The sequence below is a fragment of the Hyperoodon ampullatus genome, assembly GCF_949752795.1.
Source record: "Hyperoodon ampullatus genome assembly, chromosome: 19".
Classification (NCBI taxonomy): domain Eukaryota; kingdom Metazoa; phylum Chordata; class Mammalia; order Artiodactyla; family Ziphiidae; genus Hyperoodon; species Hyperoodon ampullatus.
Window position 1 is genome coordinate 41299132 of NC_136932.1, and position 22403 is coordinate 41321534.

The 22403-nt window shown below is 52.9% G+C and overlaps 1 protein-coding gene across 1 annotated transcript in view; it reads right to left on the minus strand.

The window, feature by feature from the left end:
* Positions 1 to 343: 343 nt before the first annotated feature.
* SPNS3 (SPNS lysolipid transporter 3, sphingosine-1-phosphate (putative)) overlaps positions 344 to 22403 on the minus strand; it is a gene marked incomplete at its 5' end in the record, with an annotated part of 44792 nt that continues 22732 nt past the window's right edge. Inside the window, 4 exons of the mRNA XM_079724696.1 lie at positions 344 to 733; positions 1643 to 1814; positions 1915 to 2013; positions 8650 to 8715. Coding sequence (XP_079580822.1) covers positions 645 to 733; positions 1643 to 1814; positions 1915 to 2013; positions 8650 to 8715 — 426 coding nt within the window. The 3' untranslated portion in view covers positions 344 to 644. The remainder of the gene's footprint in view (positions 734 to 1642; positions 1815 to 1914; positions 2014 to 8649; positions 8716 to 22403) is intronic.

Sequence of the window (22403 nt, forward strand, 5' to 3'; positions counted from 1 at the left end):
TCTGTGCAGCCCTGGGCACTCCTCTGAGTGTCTCCTTGGTTCCTGCAGCCACACTCCCACAGCAGCACGGGAGCAGAAACCTCTCTTCAAGACTACTGATTCAGCCCCCACTTTAGTTCAGAGGGTGATGCACGCAGAGGGCTGCCCTGTGCCCTCCTGACCCTGCAACTGGGGAACCTGGGTCAGAGCAGGCGGTCCAGGGTGGGGACGCCCAGAGGCCCATGCTGAGTAGCCCTGCGTCCTTGGCCCAGACTGCCCACCTCCTCGTCTCCTGATTCTAATCCCAGCAGAGACACCTTGAGGCTATAAATAACATAGGTCTAAAGGCCTATATCCACGGGCTTTGTACTGACCACACTTTAATTGGGCCCACTGGCAGCCAGGCTGAGGGCCCCAGGCTGGTGTGGCCTCGTGCTGGGTGCAGGCGCAGGCTCAGGCCTCCCACCGAGGGTGCTGACAGCTCAATTCCCAGTCCAGCCGCAGGCGCTGCCAGCTCTCTAGCTGGGAGCGAAGAAGTGGCAGGTGCAGCTTGGCCAGGGTCCCGGAGCTGCAGTCAAAGGTGGGCAGAGGCACTGATACAGTGGAGGCCGCCCAGAAGGGTGCGAGCAGGGTGGGTGGGACCTCCTCGCTGCAGGGCAGGGGCCTCAGGGGTCCTCTGGGGAGGCACCTGTGCTAGGAAGCAGGCATTGGCTCTCCATGGCCTCGCTGTCCACGTCCTTGCTGTCGGGGATCCCTGTGGGAAGAAATCGCTCAGCCAGCCCCAAAGGAGGCAAAGGTGTTTTGGGACGAGGCCTGGGCACAGTCTGTCATGAAATCCTCTAGCTTCCGTTTTCAAAATAAATTCCAGATCCGACCCGTTCTCCCCACCTTCAATGCCACCACCACGGTCCCAGCCCCGCTGCTCTCCCCTGACAGCTGCAGGGCCTCCTATGGTACCTCTGCTTCAACACTAACCCCCTACAGTCTGTTGTCAACACAGCAGCACCAGAGTGGTGCTTTTAGGATGTAAATCAGACACCTTGGGGCTTGTGCACTGGAAACCAGAAAGCAGCTCACATCTCACTCTGTGTAAGGCCTCAGTCCCTACAAAGGCCCCCAAAGCCCCCACGCTCTGGTCCCATTACTGTCACCCTCGTCCCAACCACTGGCCCCCTTGCTCCTGCTCCAGCCACACTGGCCTCCTTGACAGTCCTCAAACACATCAGGTCCATTCCTACCTCGGGGCCTTTGCACTAGCTTTTCCCCCTGCCAGGAGCACCTTCCCCCAGATAGCTGCATGACTCAGTCCCCGCGCAGTGCGGACCTCTCTGACCACCCTTTCAAAAACTGCAACCTGCCCCCACCTGTTCCTCTCTCCCCACTTTCCTGCTTTATGTCTCTCCGTAGCACTTATCACCTTGAACATACTCTATCTTTTACTTCTTCTGTTTGTTTCTTGTTTGTTTCGCTTCATGGGGGCTCGGACTTGGTGTTCACTCCCCAGCATCTGCAGCCTTGCCTGACACATAGCAGGGATGTAATAACTATGGGTGAATGAATGAACAAATAAATAAACTAGCCAGGGGCTCAGCGGGTGGGTGGTGATCCTTGCTCCTATAGGGTCAGCCCTGAGCCTGGTATGGGTGCAAGGCGGCAGGGGTACCTGTGCCTGGCTGCCGGGCCTGGGCCTGGTCTCTCTCCAGGTGCAGTGCAGTCAGCAGGAAGCAGCCACCACCCAGGGCGATCATGAAGGCGCAGCACAGGAAGCTCTGTTGAAGGCTGAGGAAGCGCTGCAGGTAGGAGTCGGGACGCCCAGCCCGCAGGGCGCTGGAGATCTGCAGAGGAGACAGGCTGGGTCTGTCGGGCCCACCAGACCAGCCTCCAGGCCTTCAAGTGCACTTCCTCCCTGGAGCCCTGCCATCCACCCAGCCTTACAAGTCCAGTGAGGTAGGGGCTGCTGGCATCTCCCAGGATGTGGCCCACTGTGATCTGAAGCGCCTCTGCTGTCCCCCGGCACCTGGGTACCACCACGGACTGCAAAACACAGAAACACCAAGAGAGCTCCCCAAGCGAGGGCAAGGAGTAGGTGCCCCCTCATGTCCCCCGGCTGCCAAGGACCAGCCTGGTGGGGTGACAGCCTGGCCAAGATTGTGGGATGGCAGGGGGTCGACGACCCCAATGCCTGAAGCCCCACCACTGAGCCTTCGGGTCGCTTGGAGGCTCAGGAAGGCTCCCTGGTCCCCTGGGATGGAGCTGCCAGGTCCCTGATGAAGGCCACCCCTCTTGAGAGTTCGCTGTTAAATCAGGGCGACCAGGCATGGCTGTGACAACAGTGATGGGGCAGGTGTGTCCCAGCTCAGGGGCCCAGAAGGCAGTAGTGTGGGCTGTGGGGTAAAGAGCGGGTGCACAGCTAGGCGCCTGCACATGTGGGTACCTGGGTGGAGTGGTGTGGAGGGCTCAGCCCCCATCTCAAGAAGCCCCTCTGGGCAGAGACCGAAGGCAGCCTTGCTGAAAAGGCCCACTTGGGAGGTTAAGAATATGAATTCTGGGGCTTCCCTGGTGGCGCAGTGGTTAAGAATCTGCCTGCCAATGCAGGGGACACGGGTTCCAGCCCTGGTCCGGGAAGATCCCACATGCCGCGGAGCAACTATGCCCGCAAGCCACAACTACTGAGCCTGCGCTCTAGAACCCCCTGAGCCACAACTACTGAAGCCCGCGCGCCTAGAGCCTGTGCTCCGCAACAAGAGAAGCCACCGCAGTGAGAAGCCCACACACCGCAACAAAGAGTACCCCCGCTCGCCACAGCTAGAGAAAGCCCAACTAAGACCCAACGCAGCCAAAAATAAATAAATAAATTTATTTAAAAAAAAAAAAGAATATGAATTCTGGAGTCAGATTGTCTGGGTTCCAGTTCCACACCCCCCACTCACTAGCCGTGTGACTTTGGGCAAGTCACTTCACCTTTCTGTGCCTCAGCCTCCTCATCCCCATATGGGGATAATAATAGTACCTACATAAAGGGTTACTTTCATTATCGTTCCTCATCTGATACCTGGAGAACATCAGGCTGAAATAATGCCCTATGATTCTAAGGGGCAGGAAGCGTCCAGGCATTTGGACGTGCTGTGCCTTCTGCTTGGCAAGCCTTCCCCTCCCTGGTCCAGCTGGAGCATCCCCATTCGTCCTTCAGGACTGACCTTTGGGCCACCGCCTCTGTGAAGCCTTCCCAGAGTTCAGGTGCCTGCCCTGAGCTCCCCCAGCTCGTGTGCACCCCTAACTGAAGGCACATCCCCCTCAGCTGGAAGAGTTCATGGTCCTCCTCCCCTTACCCTTACGTTGTGCAGCAGCAAAGCTCCTGCCTAAGCTCTCTTGGGGTCCCTGGGGTTCAGCAAGGCACCATGCATAGAGGGGACTAGCTGAAAGTTTGCCAACTAAATAAGTCAAGTAGAACCATCTTGGAGACTGGTCTCAGGAGAGGCCCTGCCAGAACCCAGGGCTGCAGCAGGGGAGGGGAGGGAGGCAGGAGGTTCAAGTAGAAGCCACACGGTCACACAGTCCCAACAGGGCAGCCACAGGGAAACCTCCCACCCCAGAGCCTTAGCCCCAAGGCCTAGTTGTCCATAATCTGAGCCCATCATGATAATAATTATTATAATAATTATTAACATTTATTAAATGCTTCCTGTATGCATTTTCTGTATCTCATATACATATATATTTTTTATATATCCACTCAACCAACCCATGAGGGAGATACGATTACTAGCCACATGTGACAGATGAGGAAACCCTCCACAGAGAGGGTGAGTCACTTGCCCAGGGTCACCCAGCCAGGCAATAGCAGGGCTGAGATTTGATCCCAGGCCTTCTTCTCCAGGGTCTGACCTTTGACCATTCTGCTGTTAGAAGCAAGAAGGAAACTTTCCAGCAATATTTACGTATTTTTTATAGAACATTTGGAAAACAGTGAGAAGAACCAAGAGGACAAGCTCACCCCTAGCCCTGAAAACCGCTCACTGGCAGCGATAGCGGGGAAGGGAACTCCAGACAGGGGACGGTGTGAGCCAAGGTGTGAAGGCCAGAGCCCGGGGACTGGAGGGAGGGCTTTGTGGGTGGGCAGGGCAGAGCAGCAAGAGTCACTCTTGAGGGTGACCGGCTGGTCCCGGAGTCACCGGCGCTGAGCCACTCTGTCCAGGTGGTGAGAGAGGCCGGGCCTCCCACCCATCACCTGGACCTGGCAACAAGCCTGAGAAGGAACTGACCACAGCTTTGCACCTTCCCCAAGTGCTTCCTTCTCACCCCATAATTATGTGATTACTCACTGGTGGTTCTGGGCAGAAGGGCAGGGCCTCCTAGAAGATGGACTCAGTGTCCAAGAAAGTCCATGCAGGGGCTGGCTGGACCCTCCCTTCCTCCCCTCCCAGGAACTCCAACCTGCGGGACCTGGACCAGCCCCTGATGCCAGTGGCGGGAGACGTAGGTCTCCCCCTGCCTGTTCTGGGTCCCCAGGGTCTCCATGTAGCCAGGGGCCAAGGCTGGGCCCCACCAGCAGCTGGAGAGCCCAGCAGGTAATTTTAGAAGTTCAGAGGCTTTTGGGTTCCCCAAACTCCAGGCTCACTCTATTCCGAGACAAAAACCCCTCTGTTTTTGACTCGCCCTTCTTAGAAGAGCTGTTCCCTTTATAGCCAGAGGCATAACCAGCGCCAATCAAGGGCGTGCATCAAGGGAGTGCATAAAGTCAGTTACTGGTTACTGCACCAGTCACCAGGTGCAGACTCCCTGGCAGCCTGCCTCACGTTCCCCACTCAGCCTCCCCACCCAGACACCCCTGGGAGGGTGAGACTGACAAGTGAGCAGACGGCTACCTCGGGGCAGCAGGCAGAGCAGGGAAGCACGGAGACCGGCCAGAGGGAGAACAGGAGGGTGACGACCCCCCAGCGGGAGGGGGTGGCGATGTGCTGAGGAGGTGGGAGGTGAGCCTGGTGGCGGATTTCCAGCAGCCTGAGGACAGACCTGGAGCGAGTCCCCCTTCTACCCTACTCCCCACGGTTGGCGGTGGGCAAGCTGGAGCGGAGCCCAGACAGACAGGAGGGTGGGGAGGGAGCCAGAGACACCATCAGTAGGTCTGGGGAAGCAGGGAGCTCATCTGGGGAGACACACTCTCCAGCCTTCCAGGAAGCAAGGCGCTCCGAGGCCCCGCCGGGCAGGGGGAGGTTGCCGGAGGTGGGTCTGAAGTGGGTCTTGGCTGTAATCAGCCAAGGTCCTTTTTATTAACTGACCCACCAGGAGGGAGGGGCTTCCCAGCGTGCAAAGAGTGAGCTCCCCGTCAGAGAGTAGGTGAACAAGGGGACGGACTGCACTAGTCAGAGTGTCGCAGAGGGTTCACGAGCTGGGGAGCTGGCTACACTAGACCAGTGTATTCCAGTGCGTTCTGAGGAACGGCTCTACCGGGATCACGCAGGACATTGGACAGCAATGCAGATCCCTCGACCCAGCACAGACCCAACTGAATCAGACTCTGAAGACAGAGGGCCTGGAAGCTGAATTTGTAACAAGCTCCCCCAAACCTGATTCTTAGGCTCAGTGAAGTTTGGGAACCACTGAAGAGCCCCTGAGGTCTCTTCCCCAGAGAGAATCTGGATTCTCCTCCTTGTGGATAAGCAGATCAAAGAGAGCCGTGTCCCTGAGGCAGGACTGACATGGGGCCATGGAGCCCACAGCAATCCCTCAGGAACGTGCGTGATACGGGCTTAGCTCACTCTGCCTGCGTAGCCTGGGCGTAACTGGTAGGTAGGTACCACCTTTCTACCTACTACACACTTGAGCAAACCAAGGCCAGCCAGAGAGGCGCAGGGCTGGGAGTGGAAGCAGGTGGACTGTTCCAGAATCCTGGCTCCTGGGCTCTGCTGCCCTCTCACCTTCTGTGCTTCAGGAGCAAGGGCAGCCAGCAGGGACCTCCCTGCACTTCCTGCCACACCAGTGTCGCCACACTTCCTGCCCCTGCCTTGCTCCAGGCTGCTTCCTCCCCAGCCCCATCCCACCCCCTGCTGGCCTCTCTCCACCCATCTCCCCTCCGGCCCCCTGGAGCCTGCTCCTGCCTCACCTCTAGAAAAGCAACCCCAGCTACCTATGACCTGCCAACTCCAGCTACCACCCTCTCTCTCCTCTCTCCCCTGCGCAGCTTCTTACGCTCCAGGTCACGTCACCTCCCACCCTTCCTCACCCTGCCCCCAGCTGCTGTCTGTCTGCCCTCCACCCCACAGCTGGGAGCCCCCCACTGCCAGAGATCACTCCACCCTGGAGCCTTCCCCCTCTCTCTGTCAGGGGACTGAGCTCCCAAAACCGCAGGGACTGGTCCAGCTCCGGCCACCAAAGTGTCACAAGGCTGTCCTCCACTGAGGGGCTTTGGGAAGGCGGGGAGGCAGGGGAAGGGGGGCTGGAAGCCTTCCTGGGATGACACGCCCCACTAAGCTTTAGGGGCTGGAGGCCTCCAAGCCAGGGGAGGACCGTGGGGAGCACTAAGTAGGCTGGATCATGTCCAGCCCGGCCCCCTGGGCAGTGCCAGCCAGCTCCCCAGCAGACCCAGATGGCTCAGACTATGGCTGACTGGCCTCCTCACCCCTCCTCTCCTGCCCCCAGCCCACACACAGCTCTACAAAGAGCCTGGCTCTGCCAGGTTAATCATTCTTGCAAACACAGACACGGTGGGCAGGGTGGGGGACACACAGGCGCAGTCTTCACATATCTGCAGGGCTGCCGTGTGCAGCAGGGAGCAGGCTGGGGGTGGGGACGTGGAGGAAGCTGCAGGGGGCAGGATTCAGAGGACAAGTGGGCAGCCCCACTCAAGACAACGTTTGCCTGGGGCTTCCCTAGCGGTTCCACACTTCCAATGCAGGGGACACAGGTTCAATCCCTGGTCGGGGAAGTAAGGTGCCACATGCTGCACAGCTTGGCCAAAAAAAAAAGGACATTTGCCAGCACGATTCCACATACTGAGGGCTTTCCTTCAGGCTATCTTGCTTACCCCACCAGACTGGTTATGATTACACCCTTTTTTTTTTTTTTTTGTGGTACGCGGGCCTCTCACTGTTGTGGCCTCTCCCGTTGCGGAGCACAGGCTCCAGACACGCAGGTTCAGCGGCCATGGCTCACAGGCCCAGCTGTTCCGTGGCATGTGGGATCCTCCCGGACTGGGGCATGAACCCGTGTCCCCTGCATCGGCAGGCGGACTCTCAACCACTGCGCCACCAGGGAAGCCCATGATTACCCCTTTTTATACCCCTTTTTATACCCCTTTTTATAGACAAGGAAACTGAGGCCCAAGGCCGTTCAGCAGGTCTATGGCTGAGTCTGGGATGGAGCCCAAGTGTCCTGCCTGGAGGGAGGAAAAGAGAAGACCCGCCAGCCCTGCAGCTGATACACCCACCCAGGAGTCAAAGACAGGACAGCTGTCTACATCCGCTGAGCCTGGGCTGAGAAGAGGGCCAGAGCATCTAGACAGAGAGTGAGCCTCCCATCCACAGCAGTATTCAAGCAGGTTTTGTTGGCTAATTAAATGACTACACTTCCCCACAGCCCTTTCAAACTCAGATTCCAGGATACCAGGATTTCTCTGGGAGATGGAAGATGAGAAAGTAGGAACTGCTGACTTGCTATCAGAATCCCAGCCAGCATTCTCTGTGCCAGGCACAGGGCAAAAGCTTTACATGGATAATCTCATTTCACCCTCATGATAATCCAGGAGGTATTTTCATCCCCATTTTCCACACAGGGAATCTGAGGCTCGGTGACACAAAGTGACTTGCCTAGGTCACACACAGCTAGTAGGTGGCAGAAGCAGGACTGAAACCCAGGTCTGTTTCCGGAATCCAGGTTCGTGCCCCTGCACTAGACCCCCTTCAGGACGGCTCTCAGTCGACTGCAAGCTGCTCTGGTTCCCTCATGCCCACCCAGCCCTGGACTACCAGGAGGCAGGAGGAGGGCTCTTGGGGTGTCCCTAGGTCTGGGACCCTGTGTAATCCACAAGGGCACAGCCCTTCAGTGTTCAAAAAATTTCCCTGCACATCTCCTAGAAGGAGGCAGGGAGGCTGGATGGAGAGTGTGAGGCTCAGGGAGGGTCCTGCTAGACTCTGGACCTAGCAGTCATGGGGTCAGGATAGCATCAGCCCTCATTATAGCCTGAGCCGGCCCCTTGCCTTGCAGCCCATGATATGGGAGCTGGGGTGGCCTGGACCCACCTGGGTTCAGTGGCCCTGAAGTCCAGCATCCCTGTCTGCACACCCAGAGTGGAGGCCAAGGAGCCTGCTTGCTGAGAAGGGCAGTCAAGAAAGAGGGAGGGAGGCCTGGAGTCAAAAAGCCCGAGTCCCAGTCTTGGCTCAGTGCCTCTGCAGGCTGTGTGACCTTGGTTCAGGCACCTGCCCTCTCTGAGCCTCCATTTGCTCATCTACAAAATGGGAGTGATGGTCAAAGGATATGTCTGAGACTGTCAGGGAGGCCCTTGGTCCAAAGTGACTGTTCATTGACCTTGGTCCCCTACCCCATGGTCTCTGAAGCCCCTCCTGACCTCTAGGCCACTCAACAGCAGAAGTCCAGCCCTTAGCAGGACAGACTCCAGCTGCCCCTGCTCGAGAGGCCCCAGGACCAGCCCTCCGTTCCGACTCCCACACCTACCAGCAGGATGTCAGCAACCACAGCCCAGTTGCAGGACAGGAGCAGCTCCCCGAGGGCCAGGAACACCTGTGAACAGAGGGTGGCCGGGATGAGGCTCCCTGGATCTCAGTCACCAGTCCCTCCCCATGCTGTTTCTTCCCCCCTGTGGAGAAGGAGACTGAGGCTGCCCAGAGGAAGGACCCATCGAGACTTACTGGGGTGGGTGAGGTTTGCAACTGTTTTCCCAGTTGCGGCAGCCTCCAGAGTGGGTAGACATTCCCATCTGGGCAGACTGGCAGCCGTGACCCAGAGAGGAGTGCCAGGGCCCAGGCCTGGGAAAAGCACTCCCCCTGATGGACGGTCCCCAGGGTCTAGCCACTGAGGTCACCCAGGGAGGCAGCCAGGACTCCCAGGCCACGTTTAAAGGTGGAGAAACAGGCACTTCCCTGGTGGTCCAGTGGGTAAGACTCCACGCTCCCAATGCTGGGGGCCCGGGTTCAATCCCTGGCCGGGGAACGAGATCCTGCATGCGTGCTGCAACGAAGAGTCCACGTGCTGCTACTAACAAGTCCACATGCTGCAACTAAAGATCCCATGTGCCGCAACTAAGACCCGGCACAACCCAAATAAATAAATAATAAATACAAAATTTTTTTAATAAATAAATAAATAAACAGAGGAGAAAGGTCCAGGGCTTGCCCACCCTCCCCTTTGTTCCCCTAAGGCCTATGTACACTAAGGAGGTGCCTACTGCATGCCAGCCAGACTGCCCAGTCCAGGCCTCCTATCAACAGCCCCTCCCAGGCCTTCCCCTTCCCAGACCCCGAGAGCGGCCCAGGGACGTGAGCAAGGCTGAGACAGTAAACTGTGCCCGGGTCAGGGCCAGGGCTTGTCTGAGGTCACCAGCTGGCCCAGGGCAAATCCATCCTGAAACACGAGGCTTCCGGCTCCCGTCCAGCGCCCACCCCCACCCCGGGCACCTGTGGGGCTGGGATAACCTTGTGTGCCCACCCTCCGCCTCACCATCTGGAGGCTGCTGTGTGCCTGTCTCTCCCAGCTCCCTGAACCCCCTACCTCGTGCCAAAGGATTAGGACAACCCTCATTCCACTCACTCAAGAAGAGTTTAATGAAGCAGCAAGGAGGGGAAAAGTCTCATTTCTCAGAGCTTCTAAGGGCTTATTGCTGGAGTGGAATTAGTCATTCCTGGAGTCACGGGGCTGTGCCTGGGGCAGCCCAGGCTCTGGATCCCAAAGGCCTACAAGCACCCAGGACCGCGGAACCAAAGGGCCACTGCCTGCACACTGACTGCGTGCCAGGCACGTCCACTTTTGTCACCCATCCAACTCTCAGCCACCTCATAAGACACGTATCATTACATCCACTCCACAAATGAGAACTCAGGCCCAGGGTCACACATCAAGCCACTTTCTAGAGAGCCCCTCTCCTCTGCGGCAAGGTGAGGGACAGGAAGCTGTCGGTGAGGTCGGGGGGAGACTCCGAGAGGTCCCAGAGACCATAGTGCTGGGTGAGGCTGGCAAGAGGGAAGTCAGAGGAAAGCCCAGGATGGGGAGGGCTTCCAGGTGGAGGTGGCATTGAGCAGAGCCCCGAAGGATGGGCAAGATCAGCATGGGTCTAGAAGAGCCCCAAGGCCGTGCCAGGCAGAGAACCCTAGTGAGCAGAGGCGAGGAGGCAGGAAGGCACCCATGAGGCTGGGCGGGCAGGAGTGTGGCTCAGGGCTGCGGAGAGACGGCAGGACCCACTGGGAAGGGGGAGCAGCGGGTGTCTTCTCCCAGTCTCACTAGCCTTTGGCCCTCCACAGACTGGGGAACGCTTGAGGGCAGGGCGGGCCTTCCTCTGGGCCCGGGGCTGGGCTCCCATAGGGGTGGGAATCAGGAAGTGGCCAGCTGGTGAGCTTTAGGCGGGGCCCAGGCAGGCTGCAGACCTGCATTCCAGCCCCACAGGGTCTGCCAACCCGGCCTCCTGGGACCAACGTGAGGGCAGCTCACACCCATCCTTCCCTCGACGCCCACATCCACCAGGACTGCCAGGCCACTGCCCTCCTCCCACTTCCAGCTCAAAGGCATCCTACCCTCCATAGCCGGGGGGCCAGCCACACGGAGCCTGCTCTCTGCGGGTGCTGCGGTCTCCCCGCTGCTGCCCCACACCCACGGGACATGCTGAGATACACCTTTTCCTTCCTCCAGCTGGAGCAGGGTGGATCCTGACCCCAAAATAGGGCCGATCGGAGGGAGGCTGCAGCCACAACGGGGACTTTCAGGCTGAACAAGCTGCCTGAGGATGCCAGGTTTCCTCAGACACACCTGGAAACCCACTCCAAGCCACCAAATCCCCCCTCCATGCAGAGGCTTTGAGGAGCGAAAGGCCCAGCTGGGGAGAGGCCACCTCCTAATCCCGTAATTACAGAGTCTCCTGAGGCGGCTGCCTGGGCTCAAGGAGGGACACCCCATCAAAGAGGTGTGACCCCCCTGGAGGGACACCCCATCAAAGAGGTGTGACCTGGCCATGTGGGGCCACCCTTGGCAGTCACCACCCTCTGGGGCTTGGTTTTCCCAACGCTACTACGATAGGGTGGCCCAGTGCCCCAGCAGCCCCCTCCACCACCAACAGCCTTTGCTTTTAAAGCTGCAAGATAACTTCAGTTGGTCCCACAGGCTGCGTGCAAATCAGGTCTGAGAAGCCAGCGGCCCCCACGACCAACGCAGACTTGCGTTCTGCAATTAAAAAACAAAACAAGCAAGAAGGGCCCTGGTCTGAAGTTAAGTCACGGTGAAGAATGTAGCCAGCCGACCGTTCAAAGCTCCTCCCACACGGGCCCCTCAGCCCCCTGGATGCCCTCTTCTGCACGGCCACAGGCCCCTTGCACTGACCAGGTCCCCACACCTGCTCTCTCCTCCTGTCCCCCCACGTTACTGTCCTCGCCCAGGGTGCTTGAGGTAGCCAGGATACAGGACCCACCCACAGACTGGCCGCCAGCAAGCTGCCCAAGCGGCCAGACATGGAAAGGGGGAGGCGGGGGGCTCCTACATGCCTTGCTCGCCTTCGCACCCCTCCAGACACCGATTCCTGTCCATTCTGCATCCTCAATGTCCCTCAGATCTGCCCCCTCCTCCCGGCCACTGCTGCTGGCCTGGTCCAGGCCTCCCCCGTCCCTCCGCCTCTCCAGTTTCCCAGGCCCCACCATCCCTCCGGACAGCAGCCCCGGAGGGGACTTCCGAAAGGGAAATGGGAAATCTGCCCTCGTCCCCTTAGTGCCTGTTCATGGTTCCCTGCACCCTGACTGCGTCTCCCTGGGTGATAGGGCCTGGGAATACCGCCTGAGAAGCGTGGACCCCTCAACCCCTGGCCTTTCCATTTCAGACTCAAGAGGATTTACCCCTCGAGTTGGGGCGGTGATGATGCATATTTCTGGCCTTAGTCACCCCCGGCCAGAGAGGCGTACACACACACACACACACACACACACACACACACTGACACAAGCACATGCACTCACACAATACACAACCACACAAGCATGCACAGACACGTGCATCCTCAAGACACACACACACACACACACACACAAGAGCTCCAAGACCCATGCACACATACCTAGACCCATAACCTGGGACACATACGCAAAACTCACACACCACAAAGACACATACATAAGCAGGTAACAGGGATGACATTCTAAGTATTAAAATATGTGTGGCAAGAGTACCAACCAAACAGACGGCGGCTGACGACCCTCGTACAGAACTTGCTGGAAAACAGCCTAGCATGTACATATGCATGCTTGTGGTCTTATAATGTGGACAGCAAGTTGTGCACAATCACACGGGCACACACACACATATACATGTACACAAACATGCTCTTGCTTTTGCACTCATGTGCATACCTGCACTCGGACATGCACACACTCATACCTTCACACACAAAGACACCCTCCTCACGTACACCTACACGCACAGGTAGGCATGGGCAGGGAGCAGGATGGAAGCTGGAGCACCTGACCCAGAGGAGGCTCAGCCCCTGTGGAGTGGAAGGGACAGTGTCTTCACTTTGGTCCATCTCAGTCTTCCAACTGGGCAGTAACTGATCTCTGAACTGCAAAGAATGGATTCTAGGTGCCCCCAGGTAGGGAGAAAACAAATGTCTCCCATGGGCTTGTGGAGACTCAGGCAGAGGTAAGGCCGATCCTCCCCTTGCACAGGTCAACTCTTCACCCAGTGTGGTTGAGCCAGTCAGGATGCAGGTCCCCGGCACAGACTGGCCACCAGCAAGCTGCTGGGCCGGCTGGCACGCTTTTCCCCTGGGCCTGCCAACCTGTAATTGCAGGGACTGTCTTTAGGGCACAAAGGTACCGCCCAGCTCCCGTGGGCCAGCAAAGGCCCAGCAGCCTGGTAGACAGGCAGATGGGGAATGAGCTCCAGTCCTCCTGGAGAACCCAGCTGACACTGCAGGCTCTGCTGCCCATCCAAGAAGAGACACCTGCTAGATCCTGGCAGGGAAGTGGGGTCCTCAGAGGAAGGGTAGGTGGGCCTCTCTCAGCCCCTCAGAGGCAGCCTCTGGCAAGGCCCAGTTACTTCAGCCCAAGACACAAGAGCAAAAGGGCTGGGACTTCCCTGGTGGTCCAGTGGCTAAGACTCCATGCTCCCAAAGCAGGGGGCCTGGGTTCGATCCCTGGTCAAGGAACTAGACCCCACATGCCACAACTAAGAGTTTGCGTGCCACAACTAAAGATCCCGCATGCGGCAACTAAGACCTGGCTCAGCCTAAATAAATAAATAAATTGACTTGTCCAAAAATCCCGCAAGGGCCAGGTGGTAGGAGAGATCCCCCAAGCTGGGGCACCTGCACGGCCCAGCTGTCTGGGCCACCCAGGGGTGAGAGCAGGTCTCATAGCCAACCCTGGAATCCTTAGCTGACCCGGACCACAGCTACAATGGACACACATCCTAACTGCTCCCTGCCAACCATCACGCAAGACTCCCTTGTGGGCACCAGGCTCGGCAAATCCTGGGCCTCCATCTCTGGTCCTTGCTCAGGAATCGCCAAGGCTGAGAAGGGCAGCATCCCTTCCCGGATGCAAAGGCCTCAGTGACCACCAAGCTGGCTCTGCTCTGTGTCATGGTGGCCACATTGCTCCTTGGGCCAGTAGGGAACTCAGGGTTACGATCTAGTTTGGGCTGGAAGGAGCCTTAAAGATCATCTGGGGCAGCTCCTGGGTAAAAACGGAGGGTTGCAATTGCACCATAGACTTCCCTTCCCCCAAAAGTAAAAAATAGTGTCAGGGGGTGGGGGGGAAATGTTTTTCACCAAAGGAAAAAAAAATGCCTAATGAGGTAAGTATTAAATATTGGCAGCCAAGGCAAAAAAACAGATAATTCTGGAGTAAAGTAGAGAATATAACCCTTCTCAGCTCCTCCCTCCCCAGAGCTATCCTCCAAAACCCCAACATCTAGAGGGAAATAAACTGAGCAGGGGTCCTTTGTTTCCACTCTTAACTGAGAACCAGTGGGAAAAGCTGCTGGGGAGAAATGGGTAAAAGTGGAAAAGTGAATAAATGACTCCAGTTACTAACTCCACATAAGGCCTAAAAACAGTAATTTTTTACTGTTTTTTACTGGGCCTAAGGCCCAGTAATTAAGTAGAATGAACCCTGTGATAGAGCATTTACCTAAATCCCAGGAGAGCAGAGCCCAGGTGTTCTAACAAAGCCCCTCCTGCCTTACCTGAGCCCTGCAATTCCCTCAGGCAACAGAAAACCTAACACTCAACTCTCAAACTGCAGCCCCTTTGGGGAAGAGAATAGTCACAGAGAAGTCAGGAAGAGAGTAGAAGAAAAGAAAAAGAGTCACCCACACTATGTCAAAGCAAATTCAGTATCAGAGCAGAGTTGCCCACACCCAGGCTAGAGAAAGCACTCAGTATGTGAACTATGCAAACATACAAAAAAAAAAAAAAAAAACAGAGAGAGAAAGTGAGAGAGGGAAGGAGGTAGGAAGAGAGGAAGGGAGGGAAGAGAGAGAAGAAAGAAAGAAAGAAGGAAGGAAGGGATGGAGGGAGGGAGGAAGGAAAGAAAGAAGAAAGGAAGGAAGGAAGGAAGAAAGAAAGAAAGAAAGGAAGAAAGAAAGAGAAAGAAAGGAAGAAAGAGGGAGGGAGGGAGGGGGAGGGAGGAAGAGGGAGGGAGGGAGGGGGAGGAAGAGGGAGGGAGGGAGGGAGAAACAGAGGAAATGGAAAGGGGGAAAGGCGGAGAAGGAAGAAGAAAGAAAAGGAGGAAGGAAGAAAAAAGAACCCAACCTAGAAGACAGATGATAGGAGAAGGAGCAGAGGAAATACCTTATAATTGTTTCAAACTATATTGAATAGTAATTCAATAAAGAGCTCAAAAATGAAATGAACCCCCAACAGGATGAGATATAAAAGGATATTACAGACTTAAGGGAATAAATGGAGGAGCAAAGCAATAAACAACATTATTTCAGAGCTAATAAATTAAAAACAGTCAGAAACAGAATAGACATCAACCAAAGTAGAATCACCAATATAGAGAAAGGCTTGAGATAATCACACAGATTGACTGATTTTTAAAAAACACAAAGAAGAAAACATTGGGACCTCCCTTGTGCTCCAGCGGTTAAGACTTTGCCTTCCAATGCAGGGGGTACAGTTCAATCCCTGGTTGGGGAGCTAGGATCCCACATGCCTTGTGGCCAAAAAAAAAAAAAACAAAAAAAAAACAAAAAAAAAACCAAAAACAGAAGCAATATTGTAATAAATTCAATAAATACTTTAAAAAATGGTCCACATTAAAAAAGAAACTTTAAAAAAGAAAAAGAGAAAACATTTAGAGAGAAGTAAATGATATGAAAGACAGGTAAAGTAGATCAGGGCTGGGACTAGAGCACGGCAAGTGAGACACATAGGGTACCAAATTTAAGGAGGTACTCAGTCTCTGGGTTGCACAAGTGTAGGGTTAGCCCCTGGGAGTGAGTGCCTCCTTAAATTGTGCGCCCTTATGCCTTGCTGTCCTTACCCTAGTCCCAGCCCAGAAGATGATCCAACACAGGTAAAAAAAAAAAAAAAAAAGCTCAACAAATAAACAAACATAAGAAATATTCAAAGAGATGAGAGGGGGAAGGAGGATATTCAGTACTGATTCAGCAGATAAGAACACTGTTATGAACAAACTTTTATATGATATAGAATAGTTAGCATTGAGATATATCCTAGCTGTTGCAAGCAGCTTCTAACATGGCTCCAGAGACCCCTGCCTCTGTATCTCACCCTGGCTGGACCTAGGGATGTGCTTCTAATGAGCAGAATACAGCAAAAGTCATGGGATACCACTTCCGTGATTAGGTTACAAAAGACCGTGACTCCCCTTGATAGACTCCTCTATTGCCTTCTCAGCCTACACATATTCAGGAAGGGAGCTGCCATAAGAAAGAAGCCAACATAGCAAACAAACTGAGAGCAGACTCCAGCCAATAGCCAATGAGGAGCTGAGGCCCTCAATCCAACATCACAGAAGGATCTGAATGCGGCCCACAACCACTGAGTGAGCTTGGAAGCAGATCCCTCCCTAGTTGAGACTTCACATGAGACCACAGACCCTGGGCCAACGCCTTGATTGGAGCCTACAAGAGACCATGAAGCAGAGGACCCAACTAAGCTATGCCTGGATTCCTGACCCACAGAAACTGTGAGATAATAAATGTGTGCTGTCTTAAACGACTACATTTGGGGATGATTTGTTACACAGCAAGAGATAACTAATACACTACCTAAGCCACTGAATTTCAAGAATAAATAATGTAATCTTCAGGTATCCAGATGAAAAAGTGAATCGATATAAAAGATTTTTTAAACTTCATTCTTCACAGCAATATTTCATACGAAAAGACAATGGAACAAATGTTTGCAAAGTAATGAAAGGAAGAAAATGTGAGCCAAGAATACCATACCCAGTGAATTGTTGTTCAAGAAAAGAGGGAAAGAGGAGAAGACAATCTCAAACATAAATGAACCAAAGGAAAACCATCTCTCTAGCCCTTTTTGGTTTGGAAAGGGGGACAGAATGGATTAAAAACTATTTAACCACAAAATCTACTCAGGAGTTGAACCAAAATGAAGACTCAGGAATGGAGCATCTATGCAACAGATGGAGAATGAGTATTGAATCTATTTAAATCTGAGACTACTGTTCCAGATCTAAGGATTATGCTTAGAGAAGAGACTGTGAGTGTTATAAATCTAGAAAAAGTAAAAATAATAATATAACTAACAAAAACCAGGAGACTGGGGAGAGAAGAAGGGGGAGGTATAAGAACGCTGATCAGGATTCATGAATAAGTCCAAAGTTTTAAAATTAATTTGAAGTTAACCAAGTCCTCTGATTTCACTTCAATTTCTTCAGGTAAATTCATATAAATGAATTAAACACTATATGATTCTATTTACATGAAATATCCAGAATAGGCAAATCTATAAAGGCAGAAAGCAGATTAGCAGTTACCTAGGGCTGGAATAGAGGATGGTTAGGGGAAAATGGTGAATGATTTACAATGAATATGAAGTTTCTTTTTTTTTATAGGAAGCCCAAGAAATGCATTTATTCTATTGTCTCATAAAGTTTCTTTTTGAGGTGATGAGAATGTTCTAAAATTGATGTGGTGTTGATTGCAAACCTCTGTGAATATACTAAAAACCATTAAATTTTGTACTTTAAATTGTATGATACCTGAATTTCATCTCAATAAATCTGTTTTTAAAATTACCAGATAACCTCAGTTTAACAAAAGTATTTCTAAAAACATAAATCTGGGTTTATATACAGAGACACATATAGAAGGATGGTCACATCACAAAAGTAGAAGCAAAGAGGCCAAGATGTTAAGAGTAGCTGATTCTAGGGGATGAGAAAATGGAAAATTGTTATCTTCTTCTTTGTGCTTTTCTGGTTTTGCTTTTTTTTTTTTTTTAATTTCCCCCAAATAAAAATAGAAAGGTCATTGATAGAGTGTGGTGGATTGAATTGGTGGTCTCATCGCTTGATTTCACTGTGATAGCATGATGCTTCCACATCCTTGATGTGTCGAGTCTCCCAGAGTGTGATCCTTGGTCCTCTTCTCTTTTCTATCCAAGCTCAGGCCTTTGCTGATCTCATTCAGTCTCGCGGCTTTACATAACCAGCCTAGACCTCTCTCCTGAACTCCAGACTCATATATTTCCAACTGCCTCTTAACATCTGCAGTTGAATGTCCTAAAAGGCATCTCAAATTCAACATGTCTAAAATTGAACTCCTAATCCCACCCTTTCCAAAAAAAAAAAACCAACCAACAACAACTCCGTACTTCCCTCCAGCCTTCTCCGTCTCAGTAAATGGCAACTCCGTGTTTGCAGTTGCTCAGGCCCGAAACCCTGGAGTTGCCCTTGACTCATCCATTTCTCTCACACTCCACACCCAACCCATCAGGAAATCCTGTTGATTCTACTTCCAAAACGTACCCAGAATCTGACCACTTCTTCACACTTCCTCCATAAGTAGCCCAATCCAAGCCACAGGCATCTCTTGCCTGTAATATTGGAAAGGCTCCTAATGGGTTCCCCTGTCTCTTGCCTTTGTCCTTTTTCATTCTATTATCAACACAGCAGCCAGAGAGACCTTGGTAAACTATGTGGTAGGTAGTTACAAAACAGCCCCCAATTAATCATGCTTCTTGGTATTCACACCCTTGTACAGTCCCTTCCCATGGTGAAACCAGGTCAGTTTAACACCTTGCTTCAATGAATAAAATAAGGCAGAAGTGATGCTGTGCTGTTCCTGGCCTAGGCCTTAAGAGACTTTGCAGCTTCCACTTTGCTTTCTTGGAATGCGACCCTGAGACCACCATGTAAGTAACCGGTTTCACCCAGTGGAAGACAAGAGGCCACATGGAGGAGAATGGAGGAGCCCCAGCTGACGGCCAGACACGAGTGAGGCCAGCTTGGATGTCCCACCCCACCCAGTCTTCCAGGTGAAGGCGGCCACAGGAGTGAGTACAGGTGAAACCAGGCAAGAAACCATCCAGCCAACTCACAGAATCATAAGAAATAATAAATCGTTGTCTTAAGCCACTACGTTTTAGGGTGATTTGTTACTCGGCAATAGGTGACTGATACAAACCATCAGTCAGAGCATTACTTCTGTGCTAGAAATTCTCTAGTGGTTTCCCATTTCACTTAAATTGGAAGCCAAGTTCATTCTATGTGCAGGGATCCACACAATCAGTGCCCCACCCACCCCACCCCACCCCCGGCATTCCCTCTGACCTCATCTCCTTTGCTCTACCCTGGCTTGCCCCATTCCAACCACGTTTCCTAGAAGACACCAGCATGATTTCTCCCTCAGGACCTTTGCACTTGCTCTTCCCTCTGCATGGAGAGCTCTCCCCCACTCCACCCCTGTATCCACATGGCTCCTTCTCTCACTTGCTTCAGGTTGCTGCTGAAGCATCACCGTTCCCGTGAGGCCTCCCTGACCATCTTGCACAGCCCAGTCCCTCTTCTTGTCCACTTTCCATGCTCTGTTCTTTTCCACAGAGCTCATTCCCATCTAATATACCACTTATTTTACTGCATACATATTCTTGCCTGTTTTCTTCAATGCTGCATCATCCTCAAAGCCTAGAACAGTGCCTGGCACACAGGAGGTGCTTGGGAAATATTTGATAAGTGAGTGAACATTTCTGCTCATCCTGGCTGGGACCTGCCTCGCAGCCACCTCGCCATGGCCTCAGCTCTGCTCTTCGAGACCTCTGCTCCCACGGCCCGTGAAGCCCGGCAGGGTTTAAGGGTGAAGACCCCCACTCCCAGGTTTCTCACCTGTGAAACAGGAAGAGCAGCACAGAACCAGAGACACCCTGGGCGGGGATGGGGTTACACCTGTGGGGTTTCATGGCCACATGCCCAGACACTCCTCCCCGTAATGTTAGATGCCACTGACCCAGGGCTCAGTGAAGGAGGAACCCTTGGGGCATGTAGCAGACTGTGTTTTCCCAAAACAATCACTGTAATATTTCCACATGCTCTTTCAGATCACTGCTAGTCTCCACCAAAAAGAGTGAATCCGTTCTCTCTCCCCTCGAATCTGAGCAAGAAGTTGTGGCTCAAGTGAAGAACAGAATGCAGTGAAAGTGGTGCTGTATAACTTTCAAGGGCAGGCCATCAAAGGCAACACAGCTTCACCTGGCTCTCTCAAGACTCTAGTCCTTGGAAGCCGGCCACCATGTTGTAAGGAAGCTCAGGCCACATGGGGAGGTCACAGGCAGCTGCTCTAGCCAGTAGCTCCAGCTAAGGTCTCAGCCAACAGCCAGCATCAACCATCAGGCGGCCCTCAGCCTTTGACAATCCAGTTCCCCCACCCCCATTCTGCATAGTTAACCCCAAGTGGAAAAGAGATATGTCAGCCCCACCCCCCCACCTTGCCCAAACTGCAAATTCGTGAGCAAAATAAGTGTTTTTCTTATTTTAAACCACTAAGTTTCATTATGTACCTATACTAACTAGAACAGGTCCAAAAGTTCATTTAGCTCCTCAATGAAACCAAGGGGAAGGTACGAGCACGCCCATTTTACAGCTGAGAAAACTGACTCTCAGCAAAGTCAAGATCTTGCCCTAGCTCACACAGCTAGTAAGTGAAGAAGCAGGAATGATGTCCAGGTCTTTCAGATGCCTCAATGCATGCTCATTGTCATCCCCCAACTCCTGCTACTTCCTCTGGACCACAAAGCCCACCCAAGGGGGGATTGCCAATGTTCAGCCACATCCTCCAGCTACCAGACAAGTGATGATGGAGCTCCTACCTTGGGCTCAGTCTCTCCTCTGAGTACAAACCCTTTCTCCTCTGAAGGGCAGCAGCTCTGGGAAGAAGGCCAAGGAAGACGGTGTGAGCCAAGACCTGCTGTGTGTGTCTGGAGCCCAATTAACAGCCAAGAAGTCAAGTTCCCCTGCCAAGGGGACTGGAAGGAGGGAAGAGATGGAACCCTCTGCTCCTGCAGGTGGGCCCCAGGGAACGGGCTCCCCCACGGAAGGCCCCAGACCAGATTTTATATGCTCAGGAAACCTTATTGCCATGAAACATACAGCACGACTTGGCCCTACTTCAGGAAATTTGAGGACAGGCATGCCCACGATGCCTCCAAAAACCCTTCCTTCCCACGCAATGCAGCTAGAGCCCAGAAGCAGTTGGATGAAAGCTATAGGCAGCTGCAGACACACATGTACACACACATCCCACACAATTATCTGCTTGCCTTGATACATGTGCATGTGCACACTCATGCACAGACATGTATGCAAAACAGCATACATGGACACACTCATACATACTACGCATATATAGAATGAATTACATGTATAGGCAACATACATAGAGCATGGCTGTACAGACACAGAGGTGTATTCACACAAAAGCACACATATCTGCACTCATATTCACAGACCTGCATATATTCACACTTAGATGCAGGCACACACTAGCAGTACACATACCACATTCCTGTGGGCCTTCCCAGGAAGCCCTATCAACTTCCCCTGGAGCCTATCAATCTCCCCAGAACTGGCAGAGAAAGTACAAGAAGAACTTCCGTTCCTACAATCTGAGAAGGTGAACGATGGATGGACGGATGGAAGGAGGGACGGATGGATGGATGGATGGATGGATGGGTGGATGGAAGAGACTCAAGTGATTCTTTTTTTTTTTTTTTTTAGTTTCTGCTTTATAACAAATCAAGTGATTCTTCCTATTTTGAAGCTAATATGAACAGAAGCGAATTCCTCAGCCCCCTTTGGACACCGTTTCTGATATTGACCCCCATAGGTCTCCCACACCTAATGACAATCCTTCATGGTAGACTGCAGCCAGTTCCCACCCACTGAAGTTTTAGGGATGATGTCATGACCCATGGGCTCCAGACTCCTGCATCCAACTCTACTAACACCTGTACTTGGACGTCAACCTCCCACCACAAACTCAGAATGTACAAAACCAAGCTGATCATCTTCCCCCAAATGCCGCTGTTCCCGCCTACTTTCCTATCTCAGTTAATGGCCTCTCCCTCCTTCCAGCTACAGAGGCTAATATCCTAGAACTCACCTTTGACTCTTCTCTCTCTCACACCCCACATTGAATCCATCAGGAACTTCTGATAGATCTACCTTCAAAATATATCTATAATCCAACCATTTCTTACCACCTCTGCTGCTTCTGCTCCTGCACCCCACACCCTCATGGGAAGTCTATTTTCAACAGAGAAGTCAGAGTGATTCCATTAAACATAAGTCAGTAATAGAAAAACAATAGAGAAAATCAATACAACCAAAGTTGGCTGCAAAACTGACCAACTTTTAGTTACACTGACAAAGAAAAAAAAAAGAGAGAAGACTCAAATTACTAAAATCAAGAATGGGGCTTCCCTGGTGGCACAGTGGTTGACAGTCTGCCTGCTAATGCAGGGGACACGGGTTCGAGCCCTGGTCTGGGAGGATCCCACGTGCCGCAGAGCAACTGGGCCTGTGAGCCACAACTACTGAGCCTGCACGTCTGGAGCCTGTGCTCCGCAACAAGAGAGGCCGCGATGGTGAGAGGCCTGCGCATCGCGATGAGGAGTGGCCCCCGCTTGCCACAACTAGAGAAAGCCCTCGCACAGAAACGAAGACCCAACACAGCAAAAATTAATTAATTAATTAATAAACTCCTACCCCCAACATCTTCTTAAAAAA